Raw genomic sequence first — 23,137 nt, 5'->3', positions numbered from 1 at the left:
TAAATTTATATATCTTCATGTTAAGAAGATGGGACCTAGAAAATTATTGAATGGTTTCTTCTTCCTCCTTCCTTCGGGCAGGTTGTTAGAGCTTCACAAGGATCCTTCTGGCCTCGATGTTATTCTTTCGGATCTTGGTCTCTCAGTTTTGGGTGAATGTCAAATGGGGGAGGTACCCGCAAAAGACACTCCGACGCTCAAGTCAGTAAAAAAGGGTATTCGGTACTCGGAGGTGTACAGTGATAATGACATACCTTTGTTCTTGGAATGTGTGCTATTTATATTATTTTAATGGACTTACCTTATTGGGTATGATTAGTGGAATTGATCACATTTAGGAGCGTATTACCTAGTTTTTAATGGTGGTTTAACTTTACTGACCTTGGTTTGAGCGTTAATGAATAAGGTGTGTCGGTCAGCCTGCATGGTCGTGCAGGTTTCAGTCAGCTCGGTTAAAGTAGACCGAGTCGTGGTAATGACTGGTCGGTCCATACCAGTACAATATACATCAAAAGTCAAAAGATTTTATCAATGTTGAAATTTATCATTTATAGTCTTTGCTCTCATGTAAAAACAATTATTGTAAGTTTTAAAAATAAAGCATCCACAAACAAGAAAACAAGGTAAACTGATATTTTTAAAATTTTCAATGTACTTTTATAATTGATAATCATTCAATAATATTCTCATATCTCTTAATTTACATCAGAACACATGAATCATACTACTTCATCTAATTCAGTGAATACAGTCATAACCTTTCATGTACTACACAACCAAGTGTGTATAAATATATCTTGTTCAACATCACTCGTATTAGAAATCCATCATGACCAACACATAAACATTTGATTATACTTCCGAAAGACCAGTATAAGGAAATTATAATTCAGAGACTCGCATCTATCATATTGTCATGTTCTTATCACAACATAGTCTCCCCTTCAGGAAATTCATCCTCATGTGGCACGATGTAAATCCATATCATCTACTGATTAGTTTCATGAAAAATATTATGTCTTGATCACACTTTCACATTATTCACATTTCATATCACTCATAAGTACACCATTCAATCACTCAAAAGTTTAACTTTTTAAAGAATACAAGGACATAAATGAAAATCACACAAACACATAAACAAATTAATTGGACTACATATATAAATAAGTTTTTTAGATAAGATTTTATTAAAATAGTAAACTATTATCAAATAACATTCCAAAATAAAATTTAAAAGTTTTAAGTTTATTTTAGTTTGAGCAAAAATAATTTAGCTTAAGTAAAAACAATCTCGCTTGAGCAAAGAATTTGTCGCTTGAGTGAAAATGAAACTCAGACTAAGTTCAGGTTCTTCACTATTTTCACTTGAGCGAGAATCTTTTTACTTGAACAAAAGTAGACCCGAGAGCAAGGTAATTTTCTTCCTATTGACTTAACTAAATTTATATTTTTACTCAAAACCATTGTTCAAATTTGTATTCTTACAAAATATATTATTCAACATAATACTACATTGTTCAAAATTTGACATGTATTCTTATTGAACTCCTGTATCAACATATATATATATATATATATATATATATATATATATTCAGGATTTCGAAACAAGATTCACTCAAATCCCAATTCAAACAACCAATAGTCATTCTTGTTTGCACTTCAAACAATTCATTACATAATTCAATCATATTCAAAAACTTCTTCAACATCAAAATCAACCTATAAATTATCAAATCATAAAAAATTACTATTTCTACACTTTTAAAATCAAATAAATCAATCAACATCTATTTTACTCAACAACAAACCCTGCAAGGAGATTTGAAACTTATGACCACCTCACGTTCACATCTAGGTCTTTTAACCTAGGATTCTATTGAAAAATAAAATTAGCTTCCCTTACCTAATTAGAATTAGGTATACTCAGAAAGAGCTTCAACTCCTAAAGAAAATAGGGATAGTCTAACCTACACCACAAAGTCCTAGTCATGATCAACTATCCAAACATATCAGTATAACTCATAACTAACCGAGACTCATCCTAACGTTGTCTCACATATCACATGCAATGAGAAACTATCCAGGTAAACAGAAAAACTTAAAACTAATTTAAAAAAAAATAGTAGAATTGAACTTACTTCAATCAAAATCTAGATATGACATTTTTACTATATTAACTGACAAAAATCCAAATGTGACCTCAAATTATCAGTTTGATGAAAGATTGGACTAAAAATATAGAGAACACGTAAGAAAAAATATTTTTTTTAGAAAAATAATGATTATATTAAAATAAAACTTGAATAACCGTTTTTTTATATACAGTTTTTAATTTAGATGTTATTTTAGTTATACCACTCATATTCTAAAACTATTTTTTAATCCTTACATGTGAAAATGTTGAGTATCAAGCTAAAAGCTTGAATTAGTATTTTAAAAAATAAACATTACATTTCTTCTGTAAATTTAACATTATAAATATTTTTAATGATTTTTTTATTAAGTTTTTATATTCACATATAAATGATAAAGCATATTAGTAATTGATATGCGTTTGTTTTAGTTTAGTTAGATTGAACTTGAGTTTTGAATAGGTATTTGTACTGGAAGTGATTTTTCTCCTCATGATAGTTTTAATCAACACAAATAACACAGATAAGATTGTCTCCTATAATATATATAATATCTATGATTTATAAAAACACACACATAATATTTATAACATTAAAAATCATAAGTATCATTGATGTCATGATTCCTATGAGAAATTTATGGTTTTTAGCACTATTCTTTTTTTAAAGAATTCCCACTGTTATAAGGGTAATATTTTTTCGGATTATTTTATTATTTTTTATTTCCAAAATTTAAGATAATATTGATTTTTTATTATATATTTATCTTTTAGTTAATCTTTAATTATTTTAGAGAGACATAATAAAAGTGAAAATAAAAATAACTTATTTATTTAAATTATAAATAACAAGGATAAAATATGAAACTTAATAACTATTTTAAAAAAAAATTAGTGATTTCGTAGTATACGTGAAAAACCCTTAAATGATACTTCGAAAATGGAGATAGTATTAGCTAAAAAATTAAAATATTTTAGAGAAGTGTTAAGAAGATACTTTCTAACACACTCTTTTGAATACATTACTTCTTGGTAATTGAAATTTATTAAAATTACAAAATTGACTGAATCTCACATCTTATTTAATAAAGTTCTCTTGTAATTTTTCTCACTAGTTCTTATTAAAATTTAACCTTATGTTACAGTTCCATTGAAAATAAAAACTAAACAATACATTAAGAAAATTAATATTTCTTATTTTATTTTCTCAATGAATGTTCTTAACAAACATATATTAAAGTCCCTCTTTTTTATTTACAAAGAACACTAGAAGACACATTAGTTTCTGAGAAATCAATTTAACTAGATTTTAATAGAATTGAAATGTTTTTCACTACAAGAAAACAATTTATCTATATAAATAAACAGCAACAACAAGTGAATTCGAAGTAAAATCCCTTAAATAACTAAAGAAGTTTTAATCATTACATTTGTCAAGTTTTACTCATCCTATAATTATTATTATACTTATTAGTATGATTATTAATATTAATATAATTAATAATATAAAAATTATTAATATTATTGGTATATTTAATATCATTCATATTATTAATTTATTAATATCATTATTCATATTAATAACATTATTAATTATTTTAATAATATTATTAAAATTATTAAATAGTATTAATATTATTAAATATTATGAAATAGTATTAATATTATTAAATATTATTGAAATTATTAAATATTATTAAATAGTATTAAATATTATTACATATTATTAATATTATTAAATATTATTAGTATTATTAAATATTTTAAATTTTAAATATGAAAATAGAAAACGAAAAAAGTGCTTGATGGGATAAAAGCGAAGATGAATAGGAAAAAATATGCAATTGTGCAATGCTCCTCACCAAGTCTCGCTTTCTAATTTAGTCATTATAACAACTAATTATTTTTTGTTTCTAAAATTGGTTTCTAGTTCATGATTGTCTGATAGTGAATGCTTAGTTTTGAATTTAAAAGTACTGTTATCTCTTTTGTTATTCTTTTGAGATATCAAATTAAAACTGCTCACAAAAAGACAAATATCTCCTCTCATATGTTTTTAAAATAATAAAATAAAATATAAATATAATGATAAAATTGGAATAAAATAAAATGACAGTTAAAAAGGGAAATCCTCTTTATATATAGGTATAGATTATTAAATATTATTAATATTATTAAATATTATCAGGATTATTAAGTATTATTAAATATTATTAATATTATAAATAGTAATACTATGATTAACATTGAGCTTGTAAGTTTTTTCCATTCCATAAATGCACATCCAAGAAAGAAAAAAAAAATGTCTTTGTTAACCAAACAAAAGAAAACTCAAAATCCAAAAAAAAGGCAAAAATAAAAAACACAAAAAGTGGTCTTATCCTTCCTATATATGTTTTGCCAAACATCATATATCTGACCCTTGATGACCATGAGAAGGGGTTTCTCGAGATCGTCGTCTGCACCTGGAGGTCGAAGTCGTGCAGGATATCGTGGCGGTGGTCGAAGAAGGGGAAGAGGTTCTAAACGGCATAGTAGACAGTAAGAATGAGAGCGAGGAAGGTGGAGAAGTAGGCGTAGAAAGACCAGTGTAGGCCATGTGAGAAGAACCGCTCTCTGTATCAGCAGCAAGATGGAGTATGGGGCACAAGGATCAGAAGAGATTGAGGAAGAAGAGAGATACAACAAAGAGAGAAACGATGATGAGACTAAAAAATCAATTTGAGAGAGTTGTAGTGGAGGCGGATGAAAATGTGACATGAGGTGATTATTGTAGATTTTTGGTGTTGGTTGATTATTGTAACAGGAGAAAGTTTTTTATTTAACAACGGTTCTTTATGAAATTACGAAATGTCCACGATAATTTAATAGAATGAAAAATTATCATAAAAGTAAAATGAAAAAAATGGTTATAAAGAGGAATTTTTTTATATAGGCATAGATTATTAATAATATTCATATTATCAATATCATTAATATTTCAATATTATGAATATTATTAATACCATTAATATTAATAATAATATTATTATTAATTTTATTATTATTATATTAATATTATTAATAGGATGCATACCTATTAGTTATTATTATTATTTATTATGATTATGTATGAATATTAGTTATGATTTTATAATTATTTATATTATAATAATATTTTTAATATTATGTATATAAATGGTATGATTAATATTATTAAAAAAAATAAAATTATTAAGTTTGTTTATATTTTTAATATTGTTAACAAAAATATTTATATTAATAATAATTTTGAATTTATTTTGGATATAGATTCATGGGTAAAATTTGTGGATAATATAAAATTTACTTACAAATAGAGATATGTGAATAATAATATGTAAGTAAAACTAAATTTACTTAAGGATTTAAATCTATGAGTAATACACATAGGTAATATTGAATTTACTTATAAATTTAAATCAATGGATAATATTTGTAGTAATGCTAAATTTACCTAGGGATTTGTGGATAAAAAAATTAATAGATAAATTTGATTTTTTTAGTGTATGAGAATCTATATATTTTGCGTTTCTTTTCATAAATCCTTATTACAATATTAATGACTTTTGGCAAACTATTTTTTATTAGTTGAAATTGATTGAAAAATGACAAAATCAATACAGTTTCATTAAATATATTTAAAAAGTGTGTTTAAATATGTGAAGTCAGAATATTTTTTATTATTATTATTTCCATACACCCTTGAAACACTTGCTAGTAAGTAGAACCCATTAAACAGTGGACTCACGTGTGCTTTAAAGTTATTAAATGCATAAGATTAAAAGATGATCAAGGGAGAATAGAGTAAAATCAATATTTTATCACTTCTAACAAAAAAAAAGTTTAAATTTAATTAGTTTAACTATAAGTTACTTCTTTATTCTATATTCAATTTAAATTTAATTTAATTTTATAAAATCAAATAATAAAATAAAATTTACATTTATTTTTATATTACAAAATGTTTTATTTTTAATAATTGTAAGATCTTAACTTAGATACCTCATTAGAATTAAATTATTTGAGTTAAAAATACTATTATACATGGTAAAATTATTCTGCAATTCAGGTATACGTTGAATTAACAATTAAGACCACTTGATTCATCTACTTGTATAAACAAAGTAGGTTTAGGTAGTATTTAAATTTGATTGTACAATTTCTGATGTGTCGGTCGTTCTCTTACTCCTCACTTTAAGTTTACTTATTTAATTATGGTGTTCGATCGAAGTTTACTTATTTAATTATGGTGTTCGATCGAAGTTAACCTGAAAAAGTACATCAAGTAAGTACTCAATATACAAAATGTATATTAAGAATAGATTAAAAACATACCATCTCTGTAAATAATTTATTTATAATATTTAGTCATGATATTGAACCAAATCTATTATATATTATATATCAATATTAATTTTATTAAAATTCTCTAATTTTTCATAGTGTTATCCAAATTTATTGAAACTTTCGAAAAATTCTTATAACTATTTTATCTATTATTTATTATAACTATTTTAAATATATCTCTTCGACCGATCGTAGTGAGGGGAAAAGCCTAGTAGGAGTATTTTTATAATATTTGGCATGTGAGGAATGAGGAGATGCTCCTGAAAACGCTTAGACGCTGAAATCACAAAATCGAAACTAGAAATAGAATCCCAAGTGTTGGCATCTGACGTTTCATCTGGTGGATGGATGAATCGAATTGAGAGAGAGAAAGAAACAAAAAAAAAAGGAAAAATGTAGAAGCCACGAATGAATGATGGCAGTGGACGAACAGAACCGCAGAAGAAGAATATCACCGTTCGTGAAAAGTTATGTTCCAAGACACGTGTTGCTATCGCGTTGGAGGTGCCAACCGTTTTTCCGTAATCTGCCAGATTCTCATTTGGAAGATACAATAAGCACAACAAATGAAGGACCACTTTAGGTTTAGGTCGTTCATTATGGACAAAGAGAGAGAAGAAAGCAAATACCCCAATACCCCCATTAATCATCATCTTCATAATAAACATCAAAATATTAAACGTTGCAAGAATCTTGCACGTGACACACATATCACCCTGCTTTTCATTTTTTCTGCAAATTATTCTACTCACATACATATCCTGCTATGGCTAAATCAACTAAAAATAGCTTCCTATGCTTCCAATTAAGACAGTGCAATTTCAGTTTTTAATCACAAATAGTTTCAGTTTCATCAAATCGGTTTTGTTTAAACACAGTATATATGTAAAATCGTTTAGGATGCGGACGAATCCACCTACATCTTTCGTATCAATATAGAAATACTTAGTTTCTTATTTTTCTACCCAGTTTCCTCTGCTTCAAATGTTATTAGAAGCTAAGTTATTCCTGTTTATGGTATACAAAAGTTTGCACGGGTCCCAGGGAATATTACTAACAAATTTTAATTGAGGACAACATAATAAAGAGCAAGTCAACATCCATAGATTAAACATGTTATATCATACAGAATAAAATATGCCAAAACATAAAGAATAGTATTTTATAATGTTGAGTATTTACTAGGTCTTTTTCTTTTGCGTTAACCATCTACATTTTAAGTTAATACTCCCATTTCAAATTTGCGTAGCTGAAATGCTTGTGTCTATTTCCATAAGACGGTTTTGTTTAAAAAACTTGTTTTTAGTGAGGTTAAGATCTATGTAGCACAGACACTCACATGGATACTGATATGATACGAACATAAACACGGAAATATGTATAATTTTTAAAATGTATGATACATAGATACTGATCTATATATTATATAATTATGAATTATATAAATTGATAATAAATGTTTATATGTACAAGTATGTTTCATATTATTTTTTGAAAAAAAATATTCTTTTATTACTTATTTAAAAGGATTTGCTTTTATCTTTGTAATTATAATAAAAATTTATATAATAAAGTTGAGTTTTTAGAAAATTAATATATATTTTTTTTAAATTGTGTTAGAATCCTATTAGAACTGTTATAAATTCAACAAATATTTTTTTAATTGAATACTTCACGGATACGTATCATACGAGTGTATACAAGAACACTAACACGTCATTTAATAGGATGTCTGAGCTTCGACAATAATATTCTTAAATTATTATTCACCGTGATTTATAAACTATCTAAAACTTTTACACATTTTTAAAATATTATAGTTGGATCTGGAAGGCTAAAGGAAAATAATTGTGAAACATTATGGAGGAACGTAATAATTTATGATGAAGAAAATAGAAAACATAGTGATGAATTTGACGGTGGTGGAAGCGGAAAGACCGGAATACCCTTACCACTTTTGATGAATGTTACTTATATGTGTGAGGTCAACCATAGCAGACTTTTCACACCACAACACAACTGTGTGCAGCCATCGAAACAAAGAATCTTGGTAAAAAGCATGAGACCAAACCCCACAACACAATTTCACACTGCCAATTAATTAATGTTTTTTCACATTTTCGCCGCGTTAAAGTACGGAATCCAAAGATTCGCACAACACACTGAAAACCTTTTTTTTATTTTTTCTATTTTTCATCTCCACTTTCCTCACCTAGTCACCTAAGATGCCCTCTTTTTTCTTTTCTCAACATAATTCAATTTAACCCAACTTTTCATCATTTTCTTCTTCTTCCTTCTTCTTTTCTTTCTCTTTCCTTTCAAACAACATCAACATTCTTTTATTAAAAAATTATAATTTCACTTATTAATTATTTAAATAAATAAATAAATTATATCAACATGTCGTGTCATGATATAATTCAATTTCAGTAATCAGATTTCAATCGAAATTATACAATTTTAATACATTTTGATTAAAAAAAAATTATCCATTTAAATAACTATATTATAAAATTTAACATGTTAAAAATCGCCAAAATAGACTCTCCATGCTCTCGTTTTAGCCAACATCCCAGTAAAACCATACGGAATCTTAAACTATTTAATTACCACACATAAACTTCTTTGAATAAATGATCTAGAGATGTATAATTTTACAATTTTAATAGATTAAATAAAGTAATATTTCCCATTGATTCAACTCAAAAATGTCGTATTGTAATATTTAATTTATAATATTTTACATACATTATATATTGATAGACTAAAATGCTTTTAATTCAATTCAGGAAGATGTTATATTAGCAAACATTTAAAATTGATAGAGAAATATCAATGATGATGGTAGTACTTTTGGACATTATTTATATTGTTGTACATTATTTAATTATGTTGTTTAATTATGATGAATTAAGTATTTCAGTCATAATATATCAAGTCCAAACATGGTGGAATTAGTTGGATTCGATTTATTACAAATTTAGGAAAAAATGGTCTGCATTAAATGTATGAAGTGATTTACAATATATTTTGATTATTAACTATTGTATAGCATTTTTTTTATCATAATTATCTTGAAAATCATATAAAATTATTTTTCATTGATAATATATAATCTTTAAATTCTAAAGGAAATTCAATATAAGAATTTTTTTTCACACTTAAAATCCATAAATTCCAAAAGTTGTGATTTTTAAAAAATTATTAGAATTTGTTTGATAGATCATGAATATCTTTTGAATATCTATTAACTTAATATTTTTTTTCAGGAACTTTAATCATTTATTGCATTAAATGATTTAATAAAACTGAAACTCTATTTTTACTCTAGTTACCAAATTAATAAAAAAAAATATATATTATTACCTTTCTTGTATATAGAAACAAATTTTGAGAAACACAACAAAGAAAATTTTCCAGAAAAAAAAAACACTTTTTTTAATTTTTTTTTATTAAAAAAACGTATCAAAACATAAAAAACAAATACGCCCAATTTCATATTTTCACAAAATTGAATACCAAAACATTAAATAATATAATTAATTTATATCTAAATATTATGTAAACTCTGTACCATTTATTTGTAGTTGCACACCAATAAAATCAGGCTACCTGTATTTTATAATGATTAATATAAATTTTAGTTTAACAAAAATTAAGAAGAAGGAATATTTATTTTTTGAATTATTTTTATTAAATAATTATGAGTATTATCTTTATTGAGAAAATGATGAACTTGATGAGAAAGTAAAAATAAAAAATTAATGTTCCTTTGAAAATTATAAAAAGAGTCAATTTAATTCTTTTTTGAAAGATTGAAACTTCATCCATTATAGGAAAGAGAGAATAAGTTAATAATTTAGAAATGAGTGTTTTAAGAAAATGAGAAAAAGTAATTAATTTTGGGGAGGAGAAGTAAGTAATGCAGACACGGTGGAGTTACCGAGTGGGACAAAGACGCGACGACCCGAATGCGGGCACCGAATCTTTTTGTCCTGAATCTCAATTTCCCTTTCCTTATATATAAATGAATCTCTATCCTCTTCTTGTTTACACCTTCTTCCTTCGTTATCACCTCAAATCAGGGTATGGTATGGTAGTTTGTGATTTGTGGGAGCACACTCTCGCTCACAGAAAATCACCCAATCCACCTCCACAGCACCACCGCGCTTTCATGGAGCTCAGCTTGGACTTGAGTTTGGGCTTTGTCCCCAAACCCATTTCCCTCTTTTTCGCCGAAGTTTCTGCTAACAGAGACAAGCGCGACAAGGTTGCCACGCTTGACGGCTTCGTGCAGAGGTTGGAGGACGAATTGAGGAAAGTTGAGGCCTTCAAACGCGAGCTTCCTCTCTGCATGCTCCTCCTAAACGATGGTGTGTGCTTTTTACCTTTTATTCTTGTTATCGTGTCGTTCCTGTGCATTTCTTTTTCTCACCATGGTTCTCTGGGCATGCAGCAATAGCCAGATTGAAGGAGGAAAAAGGAAAGTGTTCAATATCGCAAGATCCACCCACGAGTGAAGAGTTTATGCCACCGAAAACCATTTCTGGGGGGAAAGAAAATGAAAGATGTGAGAAGAAGAATTGGATGAGTTCAGCTCAGCTTTGGAGTACTCAGAAAATCAAATCGGTAATTCTAAGTTAATTTCAAATTCTGGATTTTTCTCTATTTATATATATAGAGAATTGAGGCAAGAAGTTTTTTTTTTTTTTTCTCTCTCAATGATAGAGGAATGAAGAAAGCGATAGGTCTGTGCCAGAGAACCCAATTGATGGGAATTCGTGTGCCCCGAGGAAGGAGGGTTCACAAATTCCGAGCTTTAGTTTGATGGGTCATGCGTCTGAACTGAGTCATAGCAATTCCAAGAGTGTATGTGGAGATACCAGTTCCGGCTCTTCTTTGCTCCGTGTTGAGGTACAGAGCCAGCCTCAACCGCCGCAACATATGCAGCAGAATCCTAGGAAACAAAGGCGGTGCTGGTCGCCGGAGCTTCACCGGCGTTTTGTGGATGCTCTTCAACAACTTGGTGGAGCACAAGGTAGACCTAATTGATTCTTTATCTCATGAATTGGGCGGGGATGGTCCTTTCAAGGTTTTTTAAAAATATGGTCTGATTTTGATTGCAATTTCAAGGTTTTTTAGGGTGTTTGAGATCGCAATTGTGACTACATCAGTTGCATTGGTTTGCAATTTTCAGCAATTTAAAATCTTTCTTGCTTGACCCATCTAAAAATTGAAACTTAGGGTCTTGTTCTGTCTGAGATTAATGTGTACCTAATTGGTTTATTTTATTTTGCAGTGGCCACTCCTAAACAGATTAGAGAACTGATGCAGGTGGAGAGCCTGACAAATGATGAAGTGAAAAGCCATTTGCAAGTGAGTGTTTCTTCATTTTGTTTTTGGTATTTGATCGTGTTAATCCACCCATGATTAAACAGTATGTATTCCCTTAGATGAGTCGCAGTATGAGGAATCAGTCTTTACCGTCTGCTCTAGATTCACATAAAGGGACAATCCATGAATTAGTAATTATCAGTACTAGTTATTTTCTGCTTATTGTCAACAACTAATGTAGAACTATGGTTTATGCAGAAGTACAGGCTTCATGTGAGGAGATTCCCAGTTTCATCAGTTGGACAGGCTGATAATGGCTCATGGATGGTCCAAGATCAATGTGGGGATAAATCAAAGGGAAACTTTTCACAGTCTGGTTCTCCTCAAGGTCCTCTCACACCTCTCCTCCTAGGAGGAGGAGGCTCTGCAAAGGGTATCTCAAGCCCTGGACGGAACAGTGTGGATGCAGAAGATGAGCAATCAGATTGCAGGAACTGGAAAGGAGGGCTCCACCAGCACCTTGAAGCTGATAACCAGAGCCTCTAAAATTTTGCAGATAATGAGAATAAAATACATAGACGATGAAGACCCTGAATTTGACAGCATAAGAATAATAGATCTAACACATAGAACAATAGGGATGAACTTTATCCTACCATTATTTTAAACTGTTTGGTAGAGAGCCACTGAGGTTTTTTGCAGATTTTTCAGGTTTCTTTTTCCTTTTTTAAAACTCGGAATAGTTTGTATGGAGCTTTAATTTTACTGGGCAATTTTCATAGATTAATCCTCATTTATGTTATCTGCTCTGTGGGTTGGTTTTTAAATGTTAAATTTGATGCAAATGGCAGAAAAAGGTTTATTTGAGGATCCGTTGAACACGGCACAACACAAGATTATGTACTAGCTTTTGATTCATTAACAATAAAGTGTTAAATCAATGTTGATCGCACGAGAATATTGATGGACACACTCACCCAATCTTAAGTAGACGTGGTTTTCAGCATTTTGGCTGGATCTTATTTAGGTTGACATAAAGTGTCAGGATTTTTCCAACACCGTATCAGTTGTCAATATTGAAAGATAGCTTTTTCATACATCCAACTTGGTTAGTGGTATTCTTTCACCCATCTTATTCTCGCTTAAAACTCTCTCTCACAAACGTGCGTACGTTAAATATTCACCGTCAATTTCTATTTTCCCTTTGCTTGCTTTTTTCTGTACTATCGCCTACCAACAGATTTCCTTCAGATTTTTTGGTACAAATCTATTACAAATTAGTATATTATTATTACTATTATCGTTTGAATGCAATATTGTATTATTAAAATGTGTTGTTAGAGAGTGGTTTGAAAATAAGGTGGTTGTCAATAAATAATTTTTGAGTTTTGGGGTTATTTTTTTTATTTTTTATTAAAATGGGGTCTGTTTAAAAAAAATTACAAATTTAGACAAGTCGTGTCAATTTTGCATGACTTTATATGCACAAATCGTTCCAATTTGACATGACTTTGTCATGTCATATTGAAGTCGTGCCAACTTGACACGACTTATGTCATGTCATACTGAAGTCGTGCCAACTTGGCACGACTTTTGCCACGTCATATATATATATATATATATATATATATATATATTATTTTATTATTTATATATTGGATAGTAAGTTATGTAATGTTAAAAATTAATTTGATACATAACTTTCTAAGATTGTTATGTAATGTTAAAAATTAATTTAATGTCCGGCGCAATTAAATATCAAAATATACTTTTTGGCTAGTGGGAAACCATGTTCGGCGGCAATGTCCTCAGGAGTTAATGGCTCAAAGTTTGAATAAGCTGATTATTCAAACATGATCCATACACGATTATCCAATTTTTTGTTCCTTAAAACTAACACTTTTAGAAAATTATGTATCAAATCAATTTTTAACATTACATAACTTAGTACCCAATATATAAACAATAAAATTTTTAAAAAATATATGACGTGGCAGAAATCGTGCCAACTTGGCACGACTTCAGTATGACAAGACAAAAGTCGTGCTAAGTTGGCATGACTTCAGTATGACATGACAGAGTCGTGTCTAATTGAGACGATTTGTGCATATGAAGTCGTGTCAAATTGACACGATTTGCCTAAATTTGTAATTTTTTTTAAACAGACCCCATTTTGATAAAAAGTAAAAAAAATAACCCCATCATGATTAAAATCCCATAATTTTTCTGTGTATATATCAATTATAGTACGTGGTACTAGTCAAAGAATTCCAAAAAAATGCAAAACATAACATCAATTAATTTATTAAACCAAGATCAACTCAAACACACAATCTTAAACTACTGAAGGGAATCCATGTGCAAAATATTCAATCTTAGACCTCTACTAACTAAATAATTCAATAATTTCCAACACTTTATATTATAACTCGACAATTTAAACTTCCATTTCAAATAAGGTATATGATGCAAGTTAAGAGCTACACATCGTAATAGTTCTCAATTCAAAATTACAAAACATAACCATGCTTTCTCAATTTCACTCACATATAAAAAATACTAAAGTTTCAATATCATTCACATAAAAATACTATGGTTTCAATATCATTTTTGACGACGAAATTTTTTATTTTTTTAACTTAACTACATGTAAGTACATTATCAAAGTTTAATTTCTGAGCATAAATTAAAATCTTAAACTAAAGCTTAATCCGAACTAACTTAACAAATGAATATTGGAGTGGATGATGAACTAAAAATACGAATATAATTGTTTGATCACATTCAAAATTAAATCCTGACAACCAACCATTTCAAAATAAGCATCAAATAATTTAAATTTCATTTATCACAATCATCCTCATCATGCAGGTAGATACATCATCAAAGAAAAAAAAAATACTCAAAGTTTTTAACTCTAGATTTATATTTTTTGATCAACAAATCCTAAGACTAAAAGAGAGGGATTAAAATGTAGAATAGTGTCAGTATAAAAACACTCACTTAACATCTCAAAATAATAATATTTTAATTATATTTATTTTATTTTTTTAATTTAAATTTTTAATATATATTATTATATTATTAAAACTGGTTGTAAGATCGGTTTATTTTTTTTAGGATTCTCAAAATATTATTTTTCTAAGATAAAAGAACCGATCTTCCTAACTCCAAAGTCCAAAGAAAAACCGATATCCCATACCACTTTTATTGAGTGCACCACTCCTCTAAACTCATTTAAATTATATTCACATCAATTATATATATATATATATATATATATATATATATTAACTTCAATATATTTTCTTGCATATAAGTGAATTTAAGTCTTCATTTATATTTTGTAAAAGTACATTATTTACCGTTAATATAGAATTTCAACTTTTTTTTCCCCTAACTTAAAGTGTAATTGTTTTGTAAAAGAGTCAATGAAGGAAAAATAATGAATGGAAAAATATTTAATAAACGTTAGGTATAAAGAGAAATAACCTAAATGGATACCCAATAAAAGAATATTATAAATAGGTGATCAACTTAAGATGTAAATAGATTGAATTTTATCTGATAATCAACTAAAATCAATTATGACTTGGCAGTTTCTTCCTGCACCCTACATTTTTCTTCCTGCATTGTAAATTCCGAAACTGACCTCCACAATTTCGGGATCTCAGAGTGTGCTACGGATTTATCAATCCGGAAGTGAATCATGTTGCATTCCGGATGAGGGGGTGTTCCAAAAGCAAAGTTTGCATAAATATTGATTTTCAGATTGTTGAATCCGGAAACCCAATTTCTATTACGGATTGGTGGATCCGGAATGATTTTTTTCAATTATGGATTTCTGAATCCGAAATGCATATTTTGAATTATGAATTGGCGGATCCGGAATGATTTTTTCAATTATGGATGTTTTGCATTTTTTTATTTGGATTAACACTATTATTCATGTACTACTGGAAGCATCAATCCGAGAGATTACTGGATGCGCCAATCCGAAAATTTACCGGATTTCATAATCCAGAATACAGAAAAAATAAATATACAGTTTATATAGGGACAGTTTTTTCTTTGCGCAATCTTGTGGGGGTGCAGGAAGAAACTGCCTTATGACTTTATCATCGGAACTCTTTCGTGGTACACACACCCACTCATGAGCGAATACCGAGATCGAAGACCGATAGATCCAATTGACCTAGTCTAGTAAGTAGGAGTCAACAAATCATATCCAAGCCCAAAATCAAGTTCAAGGGATCGAAAGCCCAAACCGAGATAAAAGATTGTCAACAGGTTCAAATAAAAAAGAAGTTTACTTTTAGGCCATTGCAGAAACAAGTCATATGGAAAAACTCTGGATTATAGAATCTAGAAGGTATTTCTAGATTGAAAATACCTTTCGGATTCTATAATACACAATGAGTTTCTTTAAAAATCTAGAATGTATTTCTAAATTATAAAATCCATAAAGTATTTTTAGATTCAAGAATATCTTCTAAATTTTGTAATCCAAAATGTATTTTTAAAGAGAAAAAATAGTTTGGATTGTGTAATACAAAATACAATCCAGGAGGTGTAAATAGAAAAAATACATTTCGAGATTATAAAATTCGAAATATATTTTTCAAGTACAAAATGATCATTTACATAGGAGTGCTAGGAGAAATTATGGAGGTGCAGGAAGAAACAACCTGCTGAACCGGTCAGGGTACGGGTCATAACCCAATCCATCAAATGGCCCATTTAGGACATCTGCTCCGAGTCGAAAAGGAAAACCAAATTCTTCCGCCGCCCGCGGAGGAGAGTAGCCATTTTCATATTTCTGACGCTTAAATTAAAAACTGTAACCAAACACCAGAAACTACCCTTTGCCGCCAAAATCAATTGCTGAGATTAACCCAAGGTACGTTTCTCACTTTGCTAAAATTTGCAATAAACTGCTTTGAATTTACAGCAATTAACTCACTTGAATTTACAGCAATTAACTCACTTGATTCTGTGAGTGGCAGCAAGCGAAAATGAAAGAAATTGTTACTCTCCAAGTTGGCGATTTCGCAAACTTCGTTGGTTCTCACTTCTGGAACTTTCAGGTTTGATGCCTATTCGCTTGTTTTAATAAATTTCAGATTGATTTACTTCTACACATTTTGCTTTGTTTGTTGACTTTAATTTCTGTGCTGTGAGTGTAGAAAAAATTGCACTATCAATCAATTAAAAATAATTACCATGTACAATGGTTTGTAAAGATTCTATGATAGTGATAAAATTCTTTATGCTATCGTTGCATGTACTGTTTACTCATGTTTATTTATTTAATTTAGCTAAACCTTCTTTCCTTTTTCTTTCTTTTTCTTTCAGTTTATGTTGATATTCTATAACTGAAAGTACCGTTGATTGAACATGTTCATTTCGTTTTTTTTTTTTTTTTTGATCAGCAATATGTTCATTTCGTAATCATGCATGTAATGTTTCATTTGTGTTCAAATTGTTAGGATGAGTTGCTTGGGTTGGCTGGGGACCCCTCTGCTGATTCAGTGTTCAAGAATCAGGATCTTAACATGGACGTGCTTTATCGTACTGGTGAGACACAGCAGGTGCAATTTTCTGTTGTTGAACAATCATTTTCTAAAATAAATAAATAAATAAATAAATATGTAGTATGTGATTAGAACTGTATGTTGTTGTAGAAGATAGAATGAGATGTTCTATTTGGACTTTTTGTCAATATGCTGCTATGTAGTGCTTCCATTGCATGTGCCATTTCCATATTACATGTTGAACCGGTTCATTAAGTGTAGTTCAATTTGATTGGATTACTATTAACTGATACTCTTATATTCTAGTTGGCATAATTTTAGAGGTGACAAGGGAAAATGGGGAGTGATGATCCAAATCTGTAGATTGGAAGAATTAGATGTTTTCCTTATTTTGACACCATTTTCTATTAAATGTGCAGGGCATTCCTTCCTATACTCCTCGCCTGGTTTCAATAAACTTGAGAGGTATTTTACTTATAAGTATTTAAATTATTGAGGAAAATATCATTGTTGTTCCTTTTGCCCTTTTTATAGGATCTATTTGCTGGTATCTCTGTTTATTGAGTTGATGTTGCTATGTGACAGCCAAGAATCCATGGTTGGTCTTACATTAAACTGAATTCTGAAAAAAAAAAATACTGATTAACTAAAATTACTATATGTAGTAGGATCAATGTAGTTGGTATAAACTTGAAAGGTTCATTAGTAATTGTCTACAGTTTTTTTAAACTACCGGTCTACCAGCCTTTTATTTTTGGGCATGGAAATCAAGACAGGTCAAGTTGGTTGGGAAAACATTAGACAAAATGACCCACGCTGTAACATGGTTACAGTTCACAGCTTGCTTTGTTTGTGAATCTGAGAAACTGAAAATGAGAGTCATCACAAAATTTGGGAACATTATACAGTGCTAAAAGCAGAAGACAACTCATTTTCCTTGTACAAGTGATAATGTACTGTACTTAAGAAGTTATGAATAAGGAATATAATATACGCTAGGTGTATATGTTGGAAGTAGTAGTACATATTCAAGATTGTGGATTTTTAAACTTTTTAGACCACATTCCAGCCTTTCCTTTGTACCCTTAAAGAGCTGAAGAAAACACAATATCTTGCCTACGCGGTGTCTCCTTCTTTTACTTCGGTTTTTATTTCCATATCCTTGCTACTTTAATTTATTGTGTTAATTTTGTCTTCTTTTAATCTCATGATGTTAGAATATCTCAATGTAAACTTATTTTAGCCTGAGATTAATTGTATACTTTCTTATCCCTTTATTTTTCTCTTGGTGTAAGCAAAATTTGTCCCCATCCACTTGTAATTTATTCTTGGGATTTTTCAATCTTTTCAGGATCCCTTGGATCTATGAATTCACATGGTACATTGTATACGGAGGTTGCTTCCACATCACCAGATGTTGTCACCTGGTGAGAGCTTTTACTCTATACTTTTATATTGATGGTTGAAGAAGGTTCTCTCTGAAATGGATGATATTGGGAATTTTAATTTCTGCTGTGTGAATTTTCTCAGTTACTAGCTTGTTTTAGTGAAATGGCAATGGATTCATTGTTTTTTTTAAAAATATTGGCAACACGGAGATATCGTGTAAGGTCAATTTTGAATATCTTCTACATATGAAATACTTGAAAACTGTAAGTGAGAGGGCAGTTCTTTTCTACAAAGAAACATACAAGAAAACTCTGATTCAAAATGGTAAATTTCTTCAAGAATAACCTGCAAACATTGTAAGGTTCTATTTACATGTATCTTCTATTCTTGGTGTGGAGCGTCATTTTAAGCTTTATAGGGTTGAAATGAAAATTTGAAATTGTTTTGCCTGCCTCTTTTTATTGGACATGAAATCTACGTCATCCGTTACATCTGTCATTGTGGTTTAAATTTATATTCGAATGCACGGAATTCCCATACACCAATGTGCAGGACTGGTAAAGTTTCCACTCAAGCCTCTGAACCTTTTAAAAGAAATTTGTTCCTGCAAAGACTTTATGAAGAAGAGGAAAACTCGAATATGTTAAATGAGATCCCTGGTTCAAAGAATGGTTCTCCGAGTGAGTATGAGGATAAGGAAATAATTGAGTGCCTGGAAAATGGTGTACAGTTTTGGTCCGACTACTCAAAAGTACATTATCACCCCCGGAGTCTTTATGAATTAGATGGAGTTTGGCCAGTCGTTGAGGAATTTAACAATTATGGAATTGGAAGGGACTGCTTTGCTTGGGCTGCGCAAGGGGAAGAAATCAGTGACAGGCTTCGATTTTTTGTTGAAGAGTGTGACAATATACAGGTAACAACTTATCACTTTTCCAATCTTGTAGTTGGGTTACTTCTCGTGTATAACTTTAACCCTTGCTGTGAGATAATGAATAGTAATATAAACTTTATACCAGAAGTACAGTAATCTAGTTTCTCTAAAAGGCTTACTTATCATGGTAGTTTTGCAATTAACAAAGCTACATTTTGACTAGATATCCTGGCTTTTTCTTGTTCAACTTTATAAATTTTGGTATGAGATTTTCAGATTGATGATACTATATTTATAACTTCAAACATAGGGCCTTTGTCCATTAAGTTCTTAAAGGAAATTAATTTTGGTTTGGTGTGCCTCTTACTATCTTTAAATATTGGCAAATTTTGACAGGGATTTCAATTTATTGTTGATGACTCTGGAGGTTTCTCTGCTGTCGCTGCTGAATTTTTAGAGAACATTGTAGACGAGTATACAAACATTCCCGTCTTACTGTATGCTGTCCAAGGTTCTGGTCCACGCACAAATCTTCAGAGCAGGAAGCGTACAGTCTCAGAGGTTCTTCATGATTCTATATCATTTTCAAGATTGTCATCATACTGTAAACTTATTGTGCCTGTTGGTCTGCCCTCCTTAAGTAAAAGTATGTCAAATACAATTTATTATATTTGACAGCACAGTCAAAATAGCCTTACTTTGATAATATGCAGCAATTATTGATGTTTGACTTGCTACTACTTTACTAATTTGAACGCCGGATATCATTAATGGCATTAAATTTTGTTGTACTTTGTTCTAATATTGATACAATCCTCCTTACCATTGTTAATGTATTTCTGTTGGCTGGCAGATGCACAAATTATAGATTCCAATTGTCTCATTCAGTTATACTAAATCTTCTTTTGATGCCCTTGTAAGATTGACTATTCACCTAATTTCTTAGGTAAAGCTTCCAGATTCCTCCACATTGAAGATGCGAAGCATTTTCACTCGAGTGCAGTTTATGCTGCAGCACTACACTCCATTAGTCTACCTTTTCGAATGGTTCCAGTTGGGCCTACTGCAGATGCTTGTTCTAGTTCTGGTGCTGTGGATATTCATGGAGTTGTACAAATGTTATCAGGACAAGGAAGGCAGAATATGGTGTCAGTTCTTGATGTTGCCATGCCAGCACCAGCTTTAACTGGTAAATGTGAACAATTTTTTTGGCTGATCTCCATAAGAGATGTATTTGATTGGTCTTACTCTTGAAATTCAGGGGGACAGAATGACCTGTCTCTGTTAGAGATGTTACAGCCGTTGACCCCACAAACAGCAGATGATGTTGAAGACATGCTGGCTATTGAACACATGACAGTCCACGGAGCTCTTGCATCAGGTATTGGCTGCAGAGATTTATCAATTAATATTTTCTTCATGTTTGTTCTGCTTGTCTGTATGGATACCCTTGTCTCAACTGTCAGAGTTGCTACCATGTGTAACTAGGAGGTCACAGGTTTGGTTCTTGAAATTAGCTTCTTGCAAATGCAAGATAAGACTGCATATGGTAGAATCATAATGGGTCTGATCCTTCCTGGACCCTGCCATGCTTGGAGTCTTCTAGCCCCCGGTTGGCTTTTATGCTGTGCTTTAGTTTTCTAATCTTAACACAACAGTATTCTTTGCTTCAATGTTTTGGCCCATAAGCCATATCTAATAAGTATATTGGTTTAATTTAGTGTAAATTTTCTAAATTTGAACTTTACCGTTCTCTTTAAGCTTATCATGAAAACGACATATTTTAGGGTATGCATCTTTTATTGGCCAGTGAACCATTGGAGGCACCAAATCATGTCCAAATACACACATTACATTTTTTGAGGATATGCAAAAAGAGCTCAAATTGGGGTTTGAAATGAAGGCAACTACCAGATTTCTATGATGAAATGTTTAATAATGCTATTGATTATATCTATCTTTTAATTCTGAATGAACCAAGTGATAAATTACCATTTAGTTTTCTTCTGTAGCACAGCGTAACAAGTGATATTTGGTCCTTGGTTTTTGCTCTTTTATTAACCCACTATTCATTTTCTTTATTATGGAACTCTCTGAAGTTAGATCGACACAGATTCATCATTATGCAATACTTCTATTTAATTAGACAGATAAGCTCTCCTTTTGTTGTTAAAAAAGTGTATCTTTGTAAGGTACTCAACCATAGTTTAGTTTGTTACATTTGTTAGGTTACTGGATGAAATAATTTGAAAAAGGCATGTTGCTTATCGACATGCTTAATATTGAGTTTCTATTCAGCTGTTTTATTAAGTTCTCTCCTTTGAATGATTGTTTTTGTCTTAACCCTTCACTGTTTTGGTTCTATAGAAGGCCATCGCGCTTCAGTTGGTGAGGTAAAGGATACAGTTGAGGGTGCTTTTAGATGTGCCAATACAAGGCCAATGTCCTGCCATCTATCCGTTGCTCTTTGTCCCTTGCCTATCCCCTTGCCTTTTCCATCAATCTTTGGTAACAATGTAGGCAAGCAAGGTGAACTAATGGGTAGTCAAACTATTAATTCATCACCCAAAGGATCCCTTGAGATTCATTCCGTTCCCATGGCCGCCAGATTACGTTCCAGCAGTGTTGTATTACCACTCTTAGAGAATAAACTGCAAAATCTTCAGCGTTTTGGAATTCAACGAGGAGCAGCTGGGGCTGAGTTACTTAGAAGTTGGGGCTTTGGCATGGAAGAATTGATGGAAATGGATGAAATGTTATCTAAAATGGTAGCGGCATTGCGCCCTCCTCAGTTGACATCAGATTCAGATTAGAATATATAGGTTGTTCTTCAAAAAAAGTCAGGTAATATTTATTGCCATTGAGTTTCAAGCATTTTGTTGGATAACTCTCCAAGCCACATAGTTGATTTTTCTTTACAGGTGTTGTTTATTTTCATTCTGGTAACTTGGTGCTTTCTCATCGACCAATAGCGATTTGATAGCTCCCATGGGATTAACTTAACCTTGCCTTTGGTTTGGGATTTCATGACGTATTATTTACTGAAGTTAATCCATACTTCTCTCAACTTCTTCCTTCCAAACTGCTTGCAGCTCTCACCACCCTTGTCTTCTCTTTTACCATAGTCTTTACGCTTCTTTTTTTTTGTCTTTAATCTGAACTTAAAAAATGTGCCACGGTGAAATGGACAGAATGTAATAATAAAAAATACTTAACAGTGGAATGATAGCATTAAGAAAGAGAAATTATGTAACCATTTGACTGAGCTTTCTGGTAGAAATAGTGGAATAGACTTTCTGGAAACATAGTTTCGGGAGATTCTAAACTTTTGGAAAATAATTTCAGAATTCTGGACATTATTTTCTGAAAATATTTTTGTAGAAAGACACAATAACGGGATGGCTTAATGTTTCGAAAATAAGTTTAGAATTATAATCACACAGTTTAATGAATTATAATTTTAGTTTTTTCTTAATCTATTGAAGCATTTTTTAGAATAAA

At 30.4% G+C, this 23,137-nt stretch overlaps 2 protein-coding genes across 13 annotated transcripts; both read left to right on the top strand.

Moving 5' to 3' along the window:
• Window positions 1–10,409: 10,409 nt before the first annotated feature.
• LOC137810137 (Homeodomain-like superfamily protein) lies at window positions 10,410–12,641 on the top strand. Its single transcript, XM_068611281.2, has 5 exons — window positions 10,410–10,878; window positions 10,962–11,134; window positions 11,234–11,543; window positions 11,805–11,881; window positions 12,098–12,641. The coding sequence occupies exons 1-5, from the start codon at window positions 10,533–10,535 to the stop codon at window positions 12,383–12,385; spliced, it is 1,194 nt and encodes a 397-aa protein (XP_068467382.2). The 5' UTR covers window positions 10,410–10,532; the 3' UTR covers window positions 12,386–12,641.
• A 3,940-nt stretch (window positions 12,642–16,581) lies between these two features.
• On the top strand, window positions 16,582–22,718 carry LOC137810136 (plasma membrane, autoregulation-binding site, misato segment II, myosin-like, tubulin/FtsZ protein). Of its 12 annotated transcripts, none has more exons than XR_016518334.1 (11): window positions 16,596–16,739; window positions 16,846–16,926; window positions 17,329–17,430; window positions 17,793–17,838; window positions 18,725–18,800; window positions 19,315–19,678; window positions 20,033–20,197; window positions 20,583–20,825; window positions 20,898–21,017; window positions 22,004–22,480; window positions 22,558–22,718. XR_016518334.1 is itself a non-coding variant. In XM_068611274.1 (11 exons), exons 2-10 carry the CDS (start codon window positions 16,855–16,857, stop codon window positions 22,447–22,449), a joined length of 1,719 nt encoding a protein of 572 aa, XP_068467375.1. In that variant the 5' UTR covers window positions 16,596–16,739; window positions 16,846–16,854; the 3' UTR covers window positions 22,450–22,480; window positions 22,558–22,718. The 12 variants fall into 12 exon arrangements, 8 of the variants coding, with proteins under 8 accessions (XP_068467373.1, XP_068467375.1, XP_068467380.1 ...); XM_068611274.1 differs by having other exon boundaries at window positions 20,033–20,282; XM_068611279.1 differs by having other exon boundaries at window positions 16,598–16,739; window positions 17,329–17,416; window positions 20,033–20,282.
• Window positions 22,719–23,137: the final 419 nt, after the last annotated feature.

This window comes from Phaseolus vulgaris, chromosome 2, assembly GCF_051622355.1.
Source record: "Phaseolus vulgaris cultivar YP4 chromosome 2, ASM5162235v1, whole genome shotgun sequence".
NCBI lineage: Eukaryota > Viridiplantae > Streptophyta > Magnoliopsida > Fabales > Fabaceae > Phaseolus > Phaseolus vulgaris.
Note: the sequence above shows the minus strand (reverse complement) of the source record. Positions and strands in the feature narration are given on the sequence as shown.